The sequence below is a fragment of the Oryzias latipes genome, chromosome 15, assembly GCF_002234675.1.
Source record: "Oryzias latipes chromosome 15, ASM223467v1".
Lineage (NCBI taxonomy): Eukaryota > Metazoa > Chordata > Actinopteri > Beloniformes > Adrianichthyidae > Oryzias > Oryzias latipes.
Window position 1 is genome coordinate 26,434,395 of NC_019873.2, and position 22,529 is coordinate 26,456,923.

The following is a 22,529-nucleotide window of genomic DNA, read 5'->3' on the forward strand; positions in this document are numbered from 1 at the left end:
TGAAATGTAGGAAATGTCACAGACAACAATCTATGAAGGCTACTTATCAGGGACAAACTAATATTCAGGGGCAATGCAATTATTTTGTTCACTTTTGTGAGATTACTGAGCAAAATGCATGTTTGTCAGTCATCAAAGCAGTGTTGTTTACCTGCTTTGTGTCCTCAAGGGATCTGTCAGTCAATTTGGATCAGTGCTGATCCCAATAAAGCAGCAGATTTCTGCAGAAACGGAGGAGGCTGTGCTCAGTTTGTTTCACTCGTCTTGTCTTTTTTAAACAGTTGAACGATTTGGCAGCAAAAAGGCGACAAAAGGCTCGGGGAAAACGGAGTGGAGGGAAGCTTTGTCCGAGCTGCGGCGCCTCGAAAAGGATAAACTTTCAGAGATTGAAACCAAACAGTTTTGCCCAAAACAAGTTCTTCCATAAACTCAGTCACCTTTGCAGAAAATGCAACAATACCATTAGAAATATGAGATTTTTACTTCTGGTCTTAAGATGATTTGTAAAATCTGGTATTGCGATGGACAAAAACAAGTTATTCTTCTGTTCCTTTCATACTTTATGTCATTTTAGACTAGAGATTCAAACTTAAAGACTTACTGCTAAATAATTATTTCATCTTTTTTGTTTAATTAAGCTGTCTTTTATGCTAATGTGCTACTGAAGAGCTGATAGGACAAATCATACAATTTCTTCCATTAAAACTATGTAAAAGAAACTTTTATTTTCCCCTTTGGCCTTTTAACTTGATCAAATCGATTTGCAAGATCGTATTAAATATTTCCCTGTTTTCCCTACATTTACTGACCTTTCTGCTCTGTCTGATAGAGCAACACGATGCGGTGCGTGACCCCTGGAAGTGCCAGCTCCTCACGAGTATTGGAATGTCAGTAATTGATAGTTAGTCACACTTGCTGACGTAGAACGCCACAACTCCCACACCTCTCTGTCTCGATATGATCAGTATGTGATGCTGCAGCTGCGAGGCAGTCGCTTTATGCTGTATCATGTTGCAGTCGAAGCCTTTCAGCCGCTCCGAGCGCAGACGGTACAGGCGCACATCTGCAGAGGGACACCAGGAAGGAAGCCCAGTTTCTTCCAGTTTGGAGCTTTTATTCTTATCCGAATCTACTGCTCAATGTAAATAATCCAGATGAACAATAGAATATTATGAATAATTTGCTCATTGTGTCAGGATTGTTTTAGCTGGCTCTTCTGAATAAAATATGGGTTCTTGTGTGTCTTCAGTAGATTAAGTCGTTGCTGGTTTTGAAAGTCAAAAATGTCCTTTAAAACACCAAAGAAAATGAAAAAAATTAAACTTACAATCATGTGGTTAACCTAGATTAATAAAATGATATTTATGCAACTATGTCATGTTAGATGTTTTATATTTATTGTTGGTTCCTAATTTTACACAAAGATGTTTATCATTTGTGCCTAATATTATTTAAAAAAACAGCCTGTAGGTTAGTTTTGATTGTTTTAAAGTATGTCACCTATAAAGCTGAGCTGAGTTTTGCAAAAACTGCGTGATTTGTGTGACCGTGGAGGTCGTGGTTTTCCCTCCGTGACCGCTGGAAACGTGGACAGCGCTGGGCATGAAGCTGGTCCCCCTTTTTAGCAGCCAAATTCAGAAACAGGAACAGCAGCTCTCACACGTCAAAAGGGAGCTGGCCAGACGCGTCAAGCGCAGTCGCAGAAAGAAATACCGGAAATGAAAGTCCGCAACATTTCAGATGAAAGTTTTGCTGTTTAGGAAAAAATACTTTTTTATGAGACTATACGAAACATGTGTAGGTTTGTTGCCGTTTTTATAAATTAAACTTTAGTACTGTTCTTAATTTTAATTTGATATTAGATTAAGCGTATTTTGTAAGTGGGTTGTACCACACGTGTGTTTTTATTTTGAAAAGTTACCAGTAGCGCTACATTGGAGTTGATGCGCTCCCCGCCCTCCGTGTGTGTATGCGTGCGTGAGCGTGCGTCACCGTGCGTGGATGCCTCTATTCTGCTCTGCTCCTCCGTCTGCTCTCCGCTCAGTCTGCTGCTGCACTTCCAGAGCGGAGCCACCACGCCGGGGAGGCGGACCGACTGAAGCTAACCTCGGCCAGCGGTGCTGGGTCATAGCGCTGGTGGAGGAGGGGGGGACCCGGCGGCGCAGCGCTCTCCCTGCCACCAGCCTGCAGAAACCACCACACTAGCCCGTCCTAGTTTTGCTTTTTATTATTATTATTTTTTAATTCTAATTATTTTTTGACCAAGTTGCGGCTGCAGAGGCGCACTTTTTCTCCGAGGCTCTTCTCTTCTTTTGCGCTCATATCCGACATGGAAGATGGTCCGTCTTCAACAAGCTGTTTCAGAAGGTTAACGGATTGTTTCTTGGGCACAAGTAGGTATTTATTCATTTTTTTTTAACTAAAAGTGAAAAATGCTTCAAGGTAGACTTGTGCAGGAGTCGGGCTCAGCTGGGATGTTTGATCCTTCAGGCGTGGAGAGAGAGTGCGTAATTTCCCTCATCTGCCTGTCCAACTTTATGAATGACAGCCCGACGGCTGATGGAGATGGGTGGGGACTCCTGCTGTGGGGGCCAGCGCGGGACTGGAGCTCAGAAAGGGGGGGTTTATGTCTTTTTAGGATCTTAAATGTCACGCAGAACCTTGGTTTTGGAGTGTTGGAGTGAAGCTGGTCTGCTGTGGAAGAGGCATCCAGCAAATCATGGCAACACAGCCAGGAGATAAACAAAAGAAATGCAAAAAAATCAACATAAAGAAAATATTATTTGTAATTTATTAAAACAGCTGAAAAGAAGCTATAACTTTATCAATTCTTATGTTTATTTAACTAAAAATAAATAAAAGTTCACATTTTTACACTTCTTAATGAACTAAATTCATCTTTTAAAGCACTCACAACTGTATTTTCCTTCAGCAGAGAAACAGAAAAAACACATTAGTCTGGAAATATTTATATGTAGTGTTGCTTTCTCATGCAGGTGTTTAAACTTCAGAGCTCATGTAATTCATTTGCTGGCGTTCTGTGATTGTAACCGTGTCTGTGCACATGAATCATGTCTGCTTGCAGCTGTTTTCTGTGGCACCTCCAGCGAGCTTCATAAGGGCAACCCTGCAGTAATGGGTTCGTAGAGTTTGAACCCCGGGACACAGAATGATGCCAAAGTAAACACAGCTAAAAAAAAAAAAAGTGCAACTATGTTGGTTTACTGCCCTCATGTGTTACTAAAAGAAGGACAAGAATGTCAGATTTCAGAAAGCTTACGTCCTTTAAGAATTGACAAAACATCCTCGGATATGTGCGGCTCCAGGTGCTGGAGCCAGGTGCTCCACTTTATTTTTGTGTTTGCTTTTATTTTGAAAAGCAGTCATTTTTGCAAATCATTTTTTGACTATTTTTTTTGTTAATCTGAGAATGTGGTTTTTTTTTTTGTTGTTGCATAAAATTATCATTTTATCACAAAAATAGTGTATTTTACCTGCTGGACTGTCCCATCCTGCAGGAGCAAAACCCACTTCAGCCTGTCAGGAACGCCTCACACTCCATTTGAATTTCAGCTGTAAATCACTCCGGAGACGTCGTTGCTCCGGGTTCAGCAAAATGCATGTGTTTGTGCATTAGGAGGTCACGCGAGGTCAGCCCCTAATGCGATCTGTCAGGCATTTTCAAACGCAATTGGTTATTGTCGAGTTGAGGGAAGAAGGCTGCATTGTCAGACAGGAAGTGCTCACATTAGAGATTTCCTGCTGCACCGCATGGCCTCCCTGACACTCCGAGGTCTTCTCCCAGCGCAGCCACTAAATATATTAGAGTTTTTGTTTTGTTTGGACTTTAGGAACATGGATTGTTTTGCAGTTTAGGGAATGGTAATGTGTGGGGTGAAAGACCTGGGGGGGGGCGCCTCTTTTCGACTGGTTCTGGTGACAGAGCTTCTAAAAGAACACGGTTCTGGAGATGAAGCAGGGATCTGTGGTTCTCATTACTGAGTCCCCACAGGCCCCTCTCTACACATCAGCCCACATGTGGAACGGTTGAACACGAGCCTCATTTTTTCCTTTTTCCAGGACGAATCCATCTTTACGTGTCATGAACGCCGGAGTGACAGCTGTTATCGGAAATGCCCCAAACAGTTTATTTTCGGTGAAGTTTACCCCTCATGAATGCAAATGCAGCAACAGAGAGAGAGAGAGAGAGAGAGAGAGAGAGCTTCACTGGGGGCCTGTAGGGGGGGGGGGGGGGGGCTTATCTGTGTCTCAGTCTGCTGTCTGCAGCTGTTTATGTTCTAAAGTATGCATGTGGAAAAGATGCATTGAAGTGAGAGGTGTGTACGTTTGAGGACTACAATTGATGCGGCTGTGTGTGTTTGGGGGGGGGGCGGGGGGGGGGGGGGGGTTGTAATAGTGTTCAGATCCACACTGACATATCATTCTCTTAGTTTGGGACCTTTGGTGTTGATTTGGCCCAACCTGAGCCCCATGCAGCTCTCTTACCCCTCCATTGAGCCTCTTAAAAATGCTAGAGATGTGACAAAATATGAAATGACCTACTTAAATTAAGCACATATTCTCATCTATACCGCACAATAGCACCTATTTGTCATCAAAATGATGGCATATGTCATGTTATTCCTTTCTTGCAAGTAAATCTGCTGCAGGAGGATCTGATTTGACACAGGATGTACTTTATTTTGAAAGACAACTGTCAAGTGCTGCTATCAATAGTAAAGAAGATACTCTTAATAGAAAAACGAAACACTTTTACAATTCAATGATTGTAAAAATGTGAAAACTGGACCAAATGGCTCCTTAAAGGTCGCTGACCCCCGGTTTAGCCTCTGCGGTGACATGAGCTGAAACGTCCTGCACTCTCCCCTACACCTGACGGGTGGTACGCTACCTGCACACTGGACGCCAGCGTTTTCGTAGATAAGAACCTCGTGCTCTTCCCACCTCCTGGCGAGGAAGTCTCTCTAACCCATGCGGCCAACAGCAGACCCCCAGCCTCCCCTCTGTTCTGCTTCAGTCTCATGTCAGGAAAGTGAAAAGTAATACCTTGGCAGCTCGCCCTTGACTCTGTGCCAGGTGGATGGCGCTTCCGTAGAAGGGGTCTTTTCCCCTCGTCTCTGGAGTGCTTTTTTTTTTTTTTTTTTTTTTTTATCTGTGTGTCGCAGAAGACCAACGTCTTGTTCAGTGAACGCTGTCGGGGTCAGGCCTGAGCCGTAGATAGGGACTCTCAGCTGTCTGATAGGAACGCTGTGGAGCCTCCGTTTAGGCCCGGCCCTGAGCGTCCGAGCACGATGAAGAGGAGGAGAGGCGAGTGAAGGCTGGCCCAGCTGTGCTCAAAATGACCCTTTATTCGATATTTTATAAATAAAAGTTAAAAGGGGATCAGATTTTTTTTTTGATCCTTCAGCCTTGTATGAAAAGCTGGAAAATACTTTTATTTTGAAATTCCGGATGATTTTACATATTAAAAACTATAAAACTAGGCATCTGATCTGCATTTAGGATGCTATTTGGTTCAAAAATGTGCAAACTGATTGAATTTATAATCAATTTCCTCTTTTCCTAAACATTTTTTGACTGTATTGTCTTAAATCTATAGCAAACTTGCACACCGGGATGTGAAATTTCAAATGTTTTTTTTTTTTTAACAAATGTACTACTCTAGACCTAGAACACATACACTGAAAAAAGTTTCTAAATTAAAAAAAGTCAATGCGTCTGATTTTACAAATTCTTGTAGATAAGTGTCATAAATATACATTTGGAGCATTTAGGACAACAGATGAATCAGAAAAAAGCTCCTGTAACTTCACTGTTAATAAACCTTAATAGAACTGCATGGAAAAAAAGTAGCTTTAAAAGGTTTTCTCTTTAAAAAGTCCTTAAAAATGGATGAAAACCTTTTTTAAGTTGTATCGTTATGTAACTGGTGTAGCTGGAATTATTCGAACACGACAAACTCAAGGCACACAGAAAAATGTCAACATTTATTTTCTTTTTATAACGCTAATTTTCTGCAGAGTTTTAAGAGTCCTGCTGCAGGTTCTCTTCCTGCCTTTGCCCGACTCCTCTGCGTTTTTGCTGATTGGTGTGTCTGAAAGGCGCAGATGTTTCTTTTGTTTCTCAAGAACACAAGTCTGCAACCCTTAACGCTAAAAGATCGAAATGGTCTAGTTTCTTGGTGATCAAAAGTCAAAGTTACTGTTTAGAAAACAGCTCTTTATTTGTGATTTTGTGACCATTAAGCTGCCCGTTTATAACATGTAGCTTATTATAATTGCCTATACATAACAGTTCTAACTTACTTTCCTTTTGAGAGGCAGCGGCACATATTACTTCCTTTCAAAATAAAATACATCCTGTGTCAAGTAAGATCCTCCTATTTGCAAATCCCTGCTCTAAAAGTTATTTTAAATGATCGGACAACACAAAGTAAAATCAAGGTGGACTCAAAGTCCTGTTGGGATAGATTGAAGACAAAATACACGAGTGACTCAGATCTTTATTCCAATGTTGAGATACTGGGAGCACATTTTGTTGGAAGTGTTTTACACTCTCCTTATAAAATCACAATGAGCCCGGTTAATAAAAAACAAACAAATGGAATTTGACTTTCAGGATTTGAACTTGTTCTATAGGACCTGAAATTCCACTTGAAGTCCAGCAGCTGGTGCTGCCTCTGCAGAGGATTTCCAACGTGCGTTGGGTCCAGAAAAAGGTGTTGTGTCGTGAGCGGAGCTGGGTTTGAGGGTGCACAGACCCAGACAGACTGTTTGGCCTTCCCTTCCTCGTCCCAGGGTGTGGTGTCAAGATAAGTGTTATGCAACAATAGCTGGCTGCATGAATGCAGGAAACCCAAGTCTTAGTCAGCTGCAGAAAACTTCTGCGCTAAGCTTCGGTCAGAAGCCGAAAGGCTTCAATCTCACCACTGTTTGTGGAACTGCGGCTGCTCACTGACTCGGTCTGTTCTGCAGAGCAGAAGGAAGACGTTACAAACTTCTTATTTGGTGCTGCATTCACAAATTCTGCTCAAAGTTTGCCAGAACATCCGTGTGACTAAGTCTGACGACCTTTTCTGTTCTCCTTCTAATTTCGGAACTTTATTTTGTAACTCTGTGAGCCTGGCTGTTGGTAGGAGCAGCAATTTAACCTGATTACTTCCTGCCTTTAAAATGTTTTAAACACCGAATAGAAAAAAGAAGAAAACAGCCTCACACTTTCAGTAACTTACCAAACAGTTCAGGGCATCTTTTAGGGACTTTTTATGACTTAAACTTTTCATTCTTCTGTCAGAATTAATGAAAAAATACTTTAAACGCAATATTTTAACTAAAACACAGTTTTGACTTCATTTAAAAACTTTCTAAATTGAACAAAATTTAAAGTAAACTTCTTAACTTTAAAATTTGATTTATAGTCACAATTCATTGTGGTGCAAAAAATTTAACGTTTTTCCACATTTTATTGTAAAGACTGCAAAAAAAGGTCAAGGAAAAGCAGTTAATTTAAAAGTTTGTCTGCATTTCCTTAAGGTAGAGGTATTTTTCTTGAAAAGATTGCTATAAAGTCAAGGAAACGCAGATAAAGTAAAAGTTTCTCCGCCTTTTTCCTTTAGGTACAGTGACTTTTTTTGCAGTCTTTTCAAAAAAACGCTTTAGAAAATGATCCTTTGGCTCCCCTACCTTTTCATAATTAAACGACAAGTCAGATCTGGATAAACCTCAGCGGGTGAAGGGGCAGTTGTGCAAGTCTGAGCTGGACATTTGCTGAAATGTTTACTGTGGTCAGGCCAATCAGTGCTTGTTAGAGGTGCATGCTGGGTACTGGACTAATTATTGCATTGTAATGGCTAGAGCCATATTTACATACACAGATCTGGCCCTTGTTTGGCTTTTTATTCCATCCAGCAGTTATTTAGTTGTCTGAGCAGCTGTATTGTCGTTTCATTAGCAACACATTGCATTATGGGTTGTTTCGCCTCATGTTATGTATTGAGATTTGCCCCGCATAAATGCACTGCATCTCCTTGCCCCTGCTTTTGCATCCTGTTCACATTTCATGATAACCTTCAGTTTGTTGAAAAGGAAGTCGTCCTGATTCTTGACAAAATAAAAGTTTGCGTTCTGCTGGCGAAGGCTCTCCTTTGGGCGGCTCCAGCAGGGTTAACCCTTCTGGACGGCAGCATGTGGGCTCCGCATGGCTGCAGGCTGCAAAACCCCCATCCTCCTGTCGTTTTTTCTTTGGCCACATCAGGTTGAGCTTTGGCTTGAAAGTGCTAACAGAATCCAAGGAAAAGTTTGAAATGTGCAAACAGGGTTGACAGAAAGTCAACTAATGACAGAAATATAAAATAATTTGTTTCTTGTCTAAAAATATGAAAATATGTTGTGTTATTACCATGAAAATAAGTTACATTAAGTTTATCAAGTGTTTTTAACCATAACCCTCGTTTTTTAAGTTTAACCAAACTGTTTTAGTTGTAGACTTTGAATGTAAAAAGGAGTTTTAAATGCGTCTACAAATATTTTTCACAGTTTTTTACATCTGTATAACTTTGTGATCGAGGTAGAAATATTCAAGGATCAAAGTGAAACATCAGTTCTGTTGAAAAAAACATTTAAACAGCATTAAGATCAAAGTTATTTACGGTTATTTTCTTTGTAATCATGAAAGTTATATAAAAAAAGGTTCAATATGAAAATTTTTAAATAAACTAATAATTGGTATTTTTATTTTGTTACACAGCCTTTTTTTTATTTATGAACCATTAAAAGTCAAAAATCCTTATTCTGGGACATTTCTGATCAGATTTAAGAGGTTATTTGCAGATTGTAGTTATTTCCTTGTCCTTTTTTAAAACTAAAACAATTAAAATCTTTTTTTTTTTACACATAATATATTATTATCTATGTTTAAGGTTATTTTCTACATACAGCAAATTTTTTACTTTAATTTAGCTATTCTAAGTCTTCTTGGAAAGTAAAATCTAACGTCTTGCATGAAAACATTTCTTCACCTTATTTAAGTTAATTTTTTTACGTTAATGTTGTTGGTTTTTACATTTATAAAGAGTTAGAAATCCCTCTTTCCTCAAAAAATGGAAAAAAAGATGTGCCTTTATTGCACAAATCACACAATTTTATTAAAATTAGATTTTTGTGTGTCTATCCTTAAAAAAACTACTTGACTTAAGAATTTGGAATCACCTGCTTTTCTATGCAAAGTGCACAAAAGTGTTGGTCTTTTTCTGTTTATAATTAAATATAAAACACACAATAGACAATGGAAGAACATGGAGCAGGTGAGCTGGGAGGGGGAGGTGGCTGACACAGGCACCGTGACAGGAAGGTCCATAAGTAATATTATATAAGAATGAAAATGGAAAAAAATAAAACTGATCACTACTTTAATTTCAACATATAAAAAAAATAAAAGCGAACAAATAAAACAGCTTAAATATGTTCTACTTAATGTGTCCCACATAATTTTATTTTTGAAGGAAAATGTGTCTGGGGTCTTATGGGTTAAGTTTAAATCTTAGAAAAAAAACATTTGGGGGGAAAAAAGTTTAACCTCTTGGATTTGTTAAATTAAAGTGAAATACTAGTGAGTGGGAACTCCACTGATCCCTTAAAGCGCAGATGTCTTGTATTTACAGCTGAAAACAAACCACAGCCAAGTGTATTTATGTGTATCAGTATTTATATATTAATGAATATCCTTCCATGATTTTTTTTTCTTCCTTTTTAATACTTTCATATATAAATGCTGCTGACTTTTATGCTATTTTGTGGTTCTTGTTCTAAAGTTCCTCTCTTTGTTGGTCTCCAGTTTGTTCTGCTGGTGTGGACTTTTATTTTGAAATCCGTTTTTAAAAGGGGACCTCTGTTCGGTTACAAAACTCTACTAAAAAAGAAAGAAAAGAAATAGGACATTTCACTTTTTTTGTTCACATGCGCACATATGATTGCTTCATAATTTTTGGGGTCTTTTTGGAATAAAAACATGTAGTCATAAATTTACACTGTGTCCTTGTTTTTTCTTCTTCTCCCTTCTCTTTGTGGTGTTGCTAATCACAGAGCGCTCTTTGTGTTTCAAATAGCACAAAGTCGTAAGGCTCTTTCTGCAGCGCTTCCCTCCGTGTGCGTCTCCGTCCCCTGCAGCTTCTGTCAGCCCACTCCCCACATCACTTTTCCTCTTCTCCTTCTTCTCTTCTTTTTTTTTTTTTGATTTATGAAGCCGTATTCTGCCGATTTGCGTCAGAGCCGGCCAGGAGTCTCGTGAGGCATAGCTCACTTGAAGAGCCGTGTCTCGTGTCTGGACAGCGTCAGACTGCAGGGTCCTCCACCCCCCTTCCCAACCTGACCCTACCTCTGCACTTCGCCTTCGGTTAAACACCCAAGGATCTTTTAAAAGATCCTGTACTTAGTCTGAATTTAAATTCAATCTTTAAAGTCAGGTTTTTATGCAGTATTGTTATTTCCAGAATGTCCTCCTTGCCTGTCGACAGTCACGGTTCTGATATTTATGCACTGTGTTGCTCACATTCCTGCTTGTTCTGCTGAGATCCATGTGTTTCATAACAGGATATTATGTTAAATATCCTTTTAAATACATTTTTCCAAAGTATAAGTCGCTCCGGCGAATAAGTCGCAAGGCTTATGAACAAATCTGGCGTAATGCTGCACCAAATGTGATTCACGCCTCAAATTTGCATCTACTGCATCGATCTTTATCCACGAGCATCAATTTAGCGTCCGCTGCCACTTTAGACGCACGTCAAATACAAGGCTTGTCCAAAAAATATGTTCATAAACTAAGCGCTCCCGCAGCATGTGGGAGGAGCTACGGTCAAGTTTTTAGCCTCGTTGCTACTCTGAAGCATTGACAGTATTCAAAATGCACCGAAAACACAAATGATTAGACGAGGTTTAATTTATTTTGAAGAGCTCTGCATTGGTAAACACGTTTTCTCATCTGAGATCTTTCAGTTGTTTTTTACGGTGATGTTTACTATCATGTACTGCAGGAACTGCATCTCAATGGCACTTTCAGCGGTACTTCCACATCTTTTTTAATCCAGTTTAATGACTTGCTATTAGTCAGAGGAAGGAAAAATAAAAACAAAGAATAATAATGTCCCGATGCAAAAAAAAAAAAAAAAGAATCAAAGTTCAGTAGGAGAACGATCAGATTCTCCTCCTTGTTTGCTTTGGACGGCACTTCTTCTGCGTTGCTGTCAGTAGCCAATACTGAAAGACACACCTATACTGCCCTCTAGCGGTAGTTTCCCACCAACAACCGCTAGAGGGAAATCGGTTGTTAGTGGCAAAATTACAAATGGATGAGCTAATATTTATTTGCTTTTAATTCACATATAAGTCGCACCCCTGGGAAAACTATGCAAAAAAAACAGTGACTTGTGCTCTGAAAGATACAGTATTTACCATTTAGTTTGATTGACTTGGGAGAAGCTGACACTGAGGCTGGCTTCTCACATCTCTGGCTTAAACACGGACACAAAGGACCTCCATCCCATCTAACTTGCATCATGGCGATCTCAGACTGTCTCAAAAATAGCTTCTTCTCAATGGCGGTCCGGTAAATGGCTTAAAAAGAAAGCCAGTAAACAGCGGCGTTTAGCGAGTTACTGCCTATTAGGAACAACGGAGTTCTCCTTCATCCCCCTGCTTGTTTCAGGGCTCGTATTCCCAACGGATCCGACTTTTTCAGTAAACACGAGGGATCTAGCTCCTCTAAACTTTACTTACACAAAACCTTTTAAACAGAAAAGGAAAGGGGCCAAAAAATCCAGTTGCTGTTTAACCTAAAAAAAAATAATCACATTTTGTGTTTGTGGTTTCGTTAAATTTGATGGCACTTTTTAACCAAAGGCACAATGTGTTTCAGTTCTGGAGCTTCCAGAGATTTGCTTAGTCACAAAAAACGGTGTAATTCAAGAACCAACAGATGTTTTGCATTTTGCTCTTCAGGTTTGACAGATGAAAAAGTGAAGGCCTACCTCTCACTGCACCCGCAGATGCTGGATGAGTTCGTGTTGGAGAGCGTGAGTGCAGAGACGTTGGACAGATGGCTAAAGAGGAAGAGCAGCAGCAGGCCTGCAGGTACAACACCCCCCCCCCCCCCCACACACACACACACACACGCACACATACGCGCACAGACTTATGCAAGTTCAGCTTCGGATTGGTCAGCAGATTTCAGTTCGTCAAGGCCGCTCTGCCATTTCTGTAAAAACCTTTTCTTTTTTTAACTTTTGAATCCCCGACGAGGGTTTCTATTTGAGGCCCATCTTCACGTGTTTGTTGTTTTTTTTTTTAAATTATCCCTCATTTGTGATGGACAGGAAAAGAGAACGGGCCAGTCTGGTGTTTACAGGTCATTAGATGTTTTCCAGTGAGGCGAGTTGAGCTCGCGCCGTGCGCTCCACACACAGTCCAACGCTTCTGAGACCAACCACATCCATCAAGGGCCCACAGGGCTGGCACTCTGCCCAGCCGAGCTGCTGACGTCAGAGGCGACCTCCAGAGACATGCAGCCGGCTGAAGGAGGCCCATGGGAGGAGTGGGGATAGTGGTGTTAGTGTTGGCGGCTGGGGGGGGGGGTGCATGGAGGGAGGACACTGCGAGACGATTTGTCATATTTTGAAGCAGATTTTTTTGTGTTTTATTATTTGGGCTGCCACCCCAGGACTTTTTTTTTATTCGCAGCGACAGATATCCAGGAGACGAAAATCATCTAATAATTCTTGCTGGCGCCAAGTGAAAATGGCTAATTTCACCCTTGTTGTTCACGTCAGAGCAGATGAAGCGGCTGCAACAGCGGAGCGTTGCCTCTCAAAGCTCGTCTTACAGCTAAATGAAAAGGCTTTTTTTGGGTTGTTTTTTTTTTTGCTTCTATGATCAGTTCCTAAAGTGCCATTAGAGCCCATGTCTTTAAATGAGTCTGCTGCTTTTTAAAATTTAGCTGTAAAAGTAATTGTGTAGGAACAAATATGAAGGTAAACAAGTAAACTCAATGAAAATGGCGTTTTTGGTGATGTTCTTGTGCCATTTTTCTGATGATGGAGGACATTTATATAGAAAATTGCATTTCTTTATTCAAATCATTCAAAAATCAAACAAACAAAGCAAACAAAAAAGGAAAACATTCCCTGTTGGTTTTATCTCCATAGCAACCATTTTACTTTTTGGTCAAACAGGTCAATGTAATTTTTTGAGAGAAGTTTATTATAATTTATGGATTTCCCTGGCAACAGAGTTTTTTGTTGGCCCCACCCACATTCCTAATGTGTTCACATCATATCATTTCTTTCAGCTTGACCCAATGATTCATGTTTTAGATCACATGTGTCAAACTCAAGGCCCCGCCATGTCATTTTGTGTGGCCCGCAAGAACATAAAAGTTTTTAATTTCTTACAATAAAAAATAAAAATTGGTGTGTTTTTATTCATATCTAGGGGGAATCGGACAAGAAATATCTGATTGGGCAACTTTACATTAGGACTCATACACTGTAACCTGACAGAATCAAATGTAAAAGGATTTATGCTAGAGTAACAAGCAAACATGTTTTCTGCGCAACTGTAATTGTCACTTGAAAAAGTTATAATAAATAAATAATGAATTATTTAACATTAAAGAGTAGTTAAATTTATTTTTCATTACATTTAGTTACATGTATAAGTTATATCTGGCCCTTTGAGGACAGCCGCTATGCTGATGTGGCCCTCAGTGAAAATGAGTTGGACCCCCCCTGTTTTAGATCTTTACAATAGTACGGTAAAAAATTTGTTTGAGCAAAAAGGGAACGCTACTTTTGCCAGGTCCGCCACACCGACGCCGTTCAAATAGTTGTTGTTGAAATAGCTAGGAGGATTTTGAGTTTGTAGAAGGTACTAAAAGAGAATTGTTGTGGGGAAAATTCATGATGGCCTCTTACCAAGGTCAGAGGTCAACAAAACTTTTGTTGTGGTTGTAGACTTAACCAGTTGGCACATGGGTGAAATTTTGTTAAGATCACTCAATGAAATGTACTATGTGAGCTTTTCCTCCTAGATAAATACCTTAAAATCCCGTAGTGATACATTTTTGGGAAAAAAGTAGTTTTGACTTTTTATTTTGCTAGTTTTAGTTGTTTGGTTTTTATTCGTTTTGCGTTTTTAGTGGTCGTTGGGATCTTTAAAATGTTTTTTGCGTGGATTGTGGATTTGATTTGGCCTTCAGGGCCACCGTACAACACTGCAAAGATGTGAAACTTGCAGGTCCAATAATTGCTCTTCATTACCACTGAGCTGAAGTGTGTTAGTGGAGGAAGAGGAGGAAACAGGAAAAGAGAATCCATGTAATATTCTTTTACATCTGATTATCATGTTGTTGGGGTAAAAATGGCTTCAGTGAGCTTAACAGACTTTTGAGAGTAATTATAGTTTTTTTCCAACCGTATCACTTACTCAGAACTGGATGTAAAGCGGTGCTGATGAGGAAGCTCTGGGATAAAAAAGCAGCAGTTTCATCTATAGAAGCTGCTGCATTAAACGTTTCCATTCATGTTGATGGCTTTGATATCCCGCAGAAAGAAAGGTCCGAATGCAACAAGAATTTATTTCAACAGCGTAGTATATTTTAATTGGGATAAAAGTTTGAGAACTTTAAGTTCAACATTATAAATGGTACAAAAATGAGAATTAAACGAGGAATTACAAACTTAGCTCGCGCTAAATATGAGGGATTGGGCCATACTTGTCACTGTAGGGGAAAAAAATTAATTCAGTAAAGTAAAGACTCCAAATAGAGGGATGTCAAGTTCCTTGAGCTCGCACATGATGATGATGATGATGATGATGATAATCATGTTTTCTTTTAGATATATAACTTCTGGTGACCAAACAGAAAAAATTGCATAGGGAGTGAAAAGAAGTAAAAGTGTTATAAATAGAATCAATTGTATTAGTACACCTTGTACACCCACTACCTATTATCTATTATATATATATATATATATATATATATATATATATATATATATATATATATATATATATATATATATATATATATATTCCTGTTTCCTCTCCAATAAACATTCAATCTCAGATTCATCTACACATATAAAGATAAATATAGTCCATCCAAAACTTCTGAGGAAAAAATTTATATATTTTTTTCTGGATCACAAAGAAAAAAAATCAAATAAAATATATATATATATTCCTGTTTTCTAATTGTTTCAGTTTTTCTTGTTAATATTTTCTTATTCTTTGTTTGCATGCCTTTACTTTGTTAAATTCAGATAAACATTTTTGCCTTTTTTAGGCTAAGTTTATTTGCTGTTTTTATTTATTTTTAAGTCCTTAAGCACATCACGGCCAGCCCCCGTGTTGGTCTGTTTTAATGCTTTGTAAATCTTCTGTTCAACCACGTTGGCAGACAGTTTGGCTCCACTGCTCAGCCTTTCTGAGGCTTCCTCCCTCTGTCCATATCCATTAAAACGACCATCGCTGTCTAACTCCTGGCTCCCTCAGCAGGCGGATAGTAGGAGAGCTGGGGGCTGAAATGCTTTATGTATTCACCCCCCCCCCCCCCCCCCCCATCATCCTAAAGGAAGATGGTGTGTTTGAGTGAATTAATACATTTAAATGATATATTTTGAAGTCGCACCTCTTGGTGATGCGACTGATCTAATATTTTTTGTGAGCGCAGCAGCATCAGGTTCTGCCATCATGTGACCGTCACTCAGATAGCCTCTGATTCCTGGAAGCAATCCCTGCAGCCAGTGTTGTTCTCACTTATCATGTGATGGACAACATTGGATTACATAAATCAGCTTGCCTGCACATCCACACACAAATGTGTGTGTTTGTCAAGATTGTGTTTCTTGCCTTTTATTGCCAGAAAAGCCTCTGCGGATTTAATGGACCCAAAGCCGTTTGTCTTTAAAGAAGCTTTGTCAAAATGTTAATTTGCAGATTATTGCTGCAGATTATCAAAGAAGACAAAAAAAAAAATGTTTTTCTCTAATACCTGCAGTTTTTTTGCTTTGCATTTATGAGCGGCTCATGCAGCAGAACCAGTCTGAACACCTTAAATGGTCTTTCAGCTGCTGCATCCAGCAGAATCCTGAAAACGGAGGAGCTTTTTCTAAACCATTAACGGTGAATGAATGGGTCCAGACTTTGACTTTTATTGTGAAACTCCATCCTGTTGTCTTTTTTAACAGTTTTATAAAGTATTGACACTGAAACAATAAACGAAGATCCTTCCAGCTGGTGACATGTTTTGTTTTTTTTTTTAAAGATGCTTCTCCGGGAGCAAACATTCTTCTTCCATTAACCCTCGGTTGAAGCTGTACGCTGGCACAGTGGTTGGCTCTCTCGCCTCACAGCGAGAAAGGCCCTTGTCTGGGGCTTTTCTGTGTGGAGTCTGCAAGTTCTCCCTGTGCATGCATGTTTTTTTCTCCTGGCCACAATCTAAAACCATGCTTCATAGGTTAATTGGTGAACCTGGGTGTGAATTTGTGTAATTGGGCATGTTGGCTTTGCAAAAGAATGGCAATCTTTAGCCCATCAGTAACCGAGACAGGCTCCGGCGACCCCATGACCCCGAAAGGGATACAGCAGATTAAGAAAACGGATGGATAATAACCTTTTTCAACTTTTTTTTTCTACTTTAGAATTTCCTCTAAGAATTCACTGATATTTCTCAGCATGTTACACTATTTCGACGAGTAAATGTTGTCATTTTGCACTGCTTTCAAGTACAGGCTAAACTAAAGTAGTTTTGGAGCCAAAGTGATTTCCTGCATACTTGCATCAAAAGACGTCAATAGGACAACTATATACAACATTCCAAGGATCAAATTTCAAGTGAAATAAAAATTATGTGGTATAATTTTGGTTAAATAAATGTGTTCTTTAACCTCTGAATGCCTTCTGATGCAAATATGCATCAAACCATTTCTGCCCAAAAGTTGCATTAACTACTTGAAAGCAAATTTTTTCTTTAGTATCTATAAGAAACCACTTTTTTTTAATGAGTAGAAATAAATTCAGGCGTCAAGGGGTCAATTTATAGATTCAGCGTTGTTCATCAACAAGCTGATTATATAAATGCACAAAAGGTGATGCTGTAAGGACTTGAGGTCTCCAAAAGCACCATAAAAGTTGATTTAGGATGTACTTCATAAATCTGTCCTAAACTTTACAAGTTGCTTAACTCCAAATGGATGCATAAGGTAGATGTCAAAAACTGGAAATGACATTCAAATTTACTGTTGGAAGTGTGTTTCTGTGCCTGTTTATTATCTTTTATGGGTCACAGTCAGTACCACTACTAAAATTTCGGAAAGCAAACTTATTAGATGTTGGGTTAATACAAAAAAAAACATAAAAAGTTTTCTTTATACTTAATTTAATCCAGTTATCTAGTTGGTTATATATATTTTTTTAAATTGGAGTGATTGCTGGCTCCAAGAAGCCAAAATCCCAAAGACTTCTACAGAGAAATAAATAGCTTTTCCTCAGTCATTCTATTGGTCAGAATAACCATTCTTGCTCTGATCCCTTTATCTTTAACATGTTCTTGATAATACTCTTGTTTTTTGTTATTGGGTTTAAAGTTATTTGGGTTATGAACTGACCAATCAGTTTCCCCAGTAAAAGTGGGTGGAGCCTGCTGGTCCCCACGTCCAAAGTTCAAAAATGTTCGACAGAGTGTATCCCACTTTCAAGTGGCAGGAGTGTGGACTTCCAAGAAGGTCACTACAGATTGGCGAGAATGGTTGTAATAGAAATGTTGCTTACTGACATCATTTGGCTCCAACATGGCGGCATCCATATCACAAAAAAATTGCTTCATTTTGTTGGAGCCAGAAGTAACCCATTGGGTGACGTCACACTCACTCGGTCCACTTCCCATATACAGTCGTTGGTCGATATACTGAATAAATGCAGTTTCAGTTTGGAAAATCCTGATTCAATTGCTAATTTAGCACAATCCCATTAAACACTGATTTATTTTTGTAAATTTTCCATTCTAAAACTGTTTTTGTTTTGTAAATAAAATAATTTTACACAATTTGTGAATAAAACTAAACAGAACTGACAATTGTTTGAGGAAAACTATAGATTATTACATTAAAAGCTAACAGAAAATGGGTTAGCTTTTGATGTAAAAAACATCTACAATAAACATGCACAGTGACCCATTATTCCTGTGTCGTGAGGAAATTATTTGACTGACTTTTTATCAGACTGAATCCCTCATCTCTTCTTCTTCAATCTCTTCTTCTACGTTCTTTTTTTTTTAGTGTCAGTTCATTCCCCTGTGGCTGCCCACAACTGTTTTAACACAGCATGTAAACACAAAGTCTTACGAATGAGCCGCTACAGTCAAAAAGGCACCCCTTACTGTCGTAAATTCTGCTCATTTTCGGCATAAACCTTCCACCGCTTTTAACAATCGACCATTTCTGATCTTAACGCCCTGCATCAGGACACAGTGCGGCACAAGCTGTACTCAGAAGATGTTTGCAGGTCCTATGATGACGCCTCGTGTCAAAATTGTGCAGCACAAACTGTCAAAGTTTTTACGCTCCGTCTTTTGTGTGACAAGCTCCTCCAGAAGAAGTCGGCTCAGGAGTTCCCTGAGACTGCGGTGTTTAGTGTTCACAACAAATTTTCTAAGAAACTCTCGACGGGCTCTGTTTTCCTAAAAAACAGAAGAAGGTTTCTGAAAAAAATACGGGATGTCTGTCGGCGCCTCTCCATGTGCGCACAGTGAGCACATTCTGGGGTACAGACGGATCGTGAAGACTGTACCTGGAGTGTAACGCTTTTCCCAGCTGTAGGAGTACCTGTCCCGCATGAGTTGATCCCATGACACCCGTCTGATGAAACCAAGATGTTATTGTTGCCAGGTGGGACATGCGAATTGTCCCTTCATTTTATGCCGGCTGCAAGAAAGGTCGCAGTCTGTACATTTTCTTTGCATGCACCAAACAAAACAATGACCAAACGTGCATCCAAGTATGGTTTCTAGGGAAAAGCATGCAGGAGAGCACTGCATGCTGCAGCTGCTAATAGTGTGTCAGAAAAAAAAGCTAATGTAAGTGCTCCAACCAGACGACTGGTCAGATCAGATTTTATCTTTGAAGGGCCCATTCCAATGAAAATATGGCGTTTATATCTATGTTTGTATGTATGCAATGTACAGTATGTCTTCTTTTTTCAAATCGCGAATTCCGGGGCAAATGAAAAAATTGCAGTTTGAAAAAGATCTTATTTGTGACGTAGAAAATACGCTGGGAAGACCTACAGGCTCCTTGCTCTGCTCCATTCTGATGGATCCTCTTGCAGACAAATAGATCCAGGAACGTCTTTGTTTCCGGGGTGGAGTGCGAAGTTGCTTTCATTTCAAATCCATTTTTGTTGCCCCGATAATGTTAGGTGGGGGGTTGTGAGGGGCGGTAAGCTAGCGGGAGAGCGTGTTAATAGAGAGCTCTCTGCAGCACGAAGGGGAAAGGGGGGCGGGGTTGCTCTGCACCAACGGACGGCTGAATTTCATATAAACTACAACTATGTTGTAGACAACGACACAGGTTTTTCTTGTTTTGGCTAAAAGCTTTAAGATAATCTAAGGGTTTATTCAGACTTTCATCAACCGGACATTTCTGTTGCGAACCAAAGCTTGTAAACAAAACCATGTGACTAAAGATCTCTTCCATTTTCATTGGCCAGGAAGCAACAAGAGAAGGAATAATGGAAGTCTTGCGCTTTGCGATCCTTGGCGGAATGATTAACTTATTTAATCTTTTGCTGACCAACTTTGAAAATCTGTATCAAGTCAGGTACAACACTTTACTTTGGTTCGATGGAGGCATGCTGCAAGGCAGTTACTGAGGAAACAGCTAAGAAAGAAAGCTGATAAGTGTTTATGATATATAGATTGTCAGGAAAACAGTGAGAAGCAATGTGTATCACATAAAAAGTTGTTTTATTGAGCCTGCATCCATCCGACCACATTTCAATGACTTCATCGTTGCTTCATTGCTGTGTTTACATCCTGTAATGCCCAGCTACGGTGGCCTTTTTGGTCCAGTTGTTCCGCTCTGAGGCCGGAGCGTATTCAGACTGAGGAAACTCGGAGCGAACCGGAGGCCAGTCTGATTGGAAACAAACTACCTCGAAAGATGGGTCAGAGCGCGGTTCCTGATTTCGGACCAGGGTCTTCTTGGATGCAATTAGACAGAAAGTTTGGTCCAGATTATCAGTGGAAGCGAACTCTGGTTCACTTTCAGCGGACCAAATTTGCCGAGTCTGAATACTAAAGGAGTGGGATTTCAAAGTGTGGCCAAGACCTTATATTCATTGCATGCATGATGTTTGTAATGAAGTCTTGTGCGAACATCACTTTTCTTATCAGGAACATCCAAAACTTTTAAATCTTCAAATCTAATCTAAATAGTTCTACTTTATTTCGCCATTTTACTTGGTTTTGTCTTTGAGCAACACTTTGCAGAGATGTTGAGAGGCAGCGTCTGCACTTTCTTTTTGCATCTTCATCACGTTTCTTCCAGTGTTTTCCTGCCTCCAAAGTGGCAGCCCCATCCCCCACCACCCGCAAGCGAACGCTCTTCCTCTTTTTAGTGAAGAGAGAGGGGTAAAACTGAGCTTCCCTTTCTGCAAAAGCCAAGAAGTTGCATGGGGGGGGCCTGAGAGTGCTCTGGTCCCGGGAGAAGAAAACTTCTCATAGTTTTGAGGTTAACCAGCCATCTTCACATGTTGCTTTTGCTACCAAACACCACAGGCACAGAGGCACTGGACGTTTATTCAAATGGGGAAAAAAACCCAGAATGTAGTAAAAGTCAGAATAAATGGTGGGTATTCCATTTCTTGTTATGTTTTCACAAAGTTCTGATTTTTATGGTCAAATTGGGTTTATTTCCACAGCTCTCCTTCTCAGCTATCATTCATAGAACGCAGGTGTGTGGCCTGGACACACAGAACACGCTGCACAATCTGCATGTTGGTCGTTCATTCAGTCCTGCAGCAGTGAAGGAACAGATTGTTTGAGCCAAGATTTCACAAATTTGCACACACCTAATAACCGGCGAAAATGAATTTTGGGCATGGTGAACCCCCCCTCAACCCCACCACCCCACCACCCCGGAAAAAAAACAAATAAAAAAACAGCCAAAAACTCAAGACATCATAGGAGATGTTATAATCAAAAATAATAAATGGGGCTAAAATCTCTTACAAAATCAAAACACGTGTTGGGGATATCCAAAGGAAGTTTTAGAAATATTATGGGATGGCCACACGACTTACAACTGCGTGACCATTTTTTTGACGAAGCGTGAAATTTGTTTTTTTTTTTCGCAAAATACTTTTGTTTGAGTGATCTTTAAGAAATGTGACACAGGCGCCACCAAGTTAAATTTATAACCACAAGTGAAATTTTGTTGACCTTTGACCTCGGGAAGAGGGCTCCATCTTAAATAACAAAAAATGAAAAAGACCTTGAGCATAATTGGAAACTACTATGGGAAACAATTTTTTTTTTTCTTGTAGATTTTGCGTTGGCGTGTAGAACTCATTGGCTCAAGCTGAGCGAAACAATATGAACATATTGGGAGTGTGGTTGACACGTGGTTCACAAACACCTTTGTTGACAAAGAATTCCAAAAATTTTACTTTTACAGATTCTAAAAAAATACATCGACCTGTTTGTCACACCCAGGAGACCAAATAGTGGAATGGTTGCTTTGGAGAAAAATCCAACCGAAACTCCACTGTTTGGAAAAGTTGGGGTTTTTGTTGTTGTTTTTTAAATGAGTTTGTCACATGACCAGAGAGTGAGGGCCGTGTAGCAGCCACTCAGCCAATGAGGGTGCAGCAAGGGCAGGGGGCCATACAGCGCCACTTGCGGCTTTCATTTCCTATTTTTTTCTGTAAGGTTTGAATAACGATTAAAATGGGTTTTTTCCTCTTTTTTGTAGATGGTTTTCTTAACATTTGTGCATCATAGAGTTAATGTTGTCATCAGTTGAAAATATTAACCGGTATTTGTTTGAAAAAAAACTTTTGGTTCTGGGTTGTCAAAGCCTCACAAAGTCAAAAAAATGAGAAAAGGTTGTCTTTTTTTTTCCCTCAAAAAAAAAAAAAAAGCTTTAACATCTTTTTCAAGCGCAGCTCTTTTGTCCTCTGATTGACGTCATTCCCCAGCCAGGGGTTTGCTCTAAAATAGGTCTATCTCATAGCTAAGTCAGGAAAGTCAAAGCATGCTGGAGGAATGTTTAAAACAACAAACAGTGCAGCTGCTTGTGATTTCTTCTTTTCACATGGTCAGAGAAGTCCGTTTCAAAGCATCACCTCAAGTCAGCACTTGGGGTTGACGTTCGGAAAATGTGCCCAGCTTTAACCACGGTCCAGTCACATGAAAACTATCAAAGGGATCCGAGATGTTATTGTTCTCCTGTGCCTTTG

At 39.6% G+C, this 22,529-nt stretch overlaps 1 protein-coding gene across 9 annotated transcripts in view; it reads left to right on the forward strand.

The window, feature by feature from the left end:
* Nucleotides 1–22,529, forward strand: part of pde10a (phosphodiesterase 10A) — a 56,038-nt gene that overhangs the window by 16,859 nt on the left and 16,650 nt on the right. For 6 of the 9 annotated variants that reach the window (XM_023963184.1, XM_023963187.1, XM_023963192.1 and 3 more), the window contains exon 2: nt 12,015–12,146. In XM_023963184.1, coding sequence (XP_023818952.1) covers nt 12,015–12,146 — 132 coding nt within the window. Of the gene's footprint in view, nt 1–2,030; nt 2,394–12,014; nt 12,147–22,529 lie in introns of those variants that run through there. The other 3 variants (XM_023963189.1, XM_023963190.1, XM_023963191.1) reach the window with 2 other exon arrangements.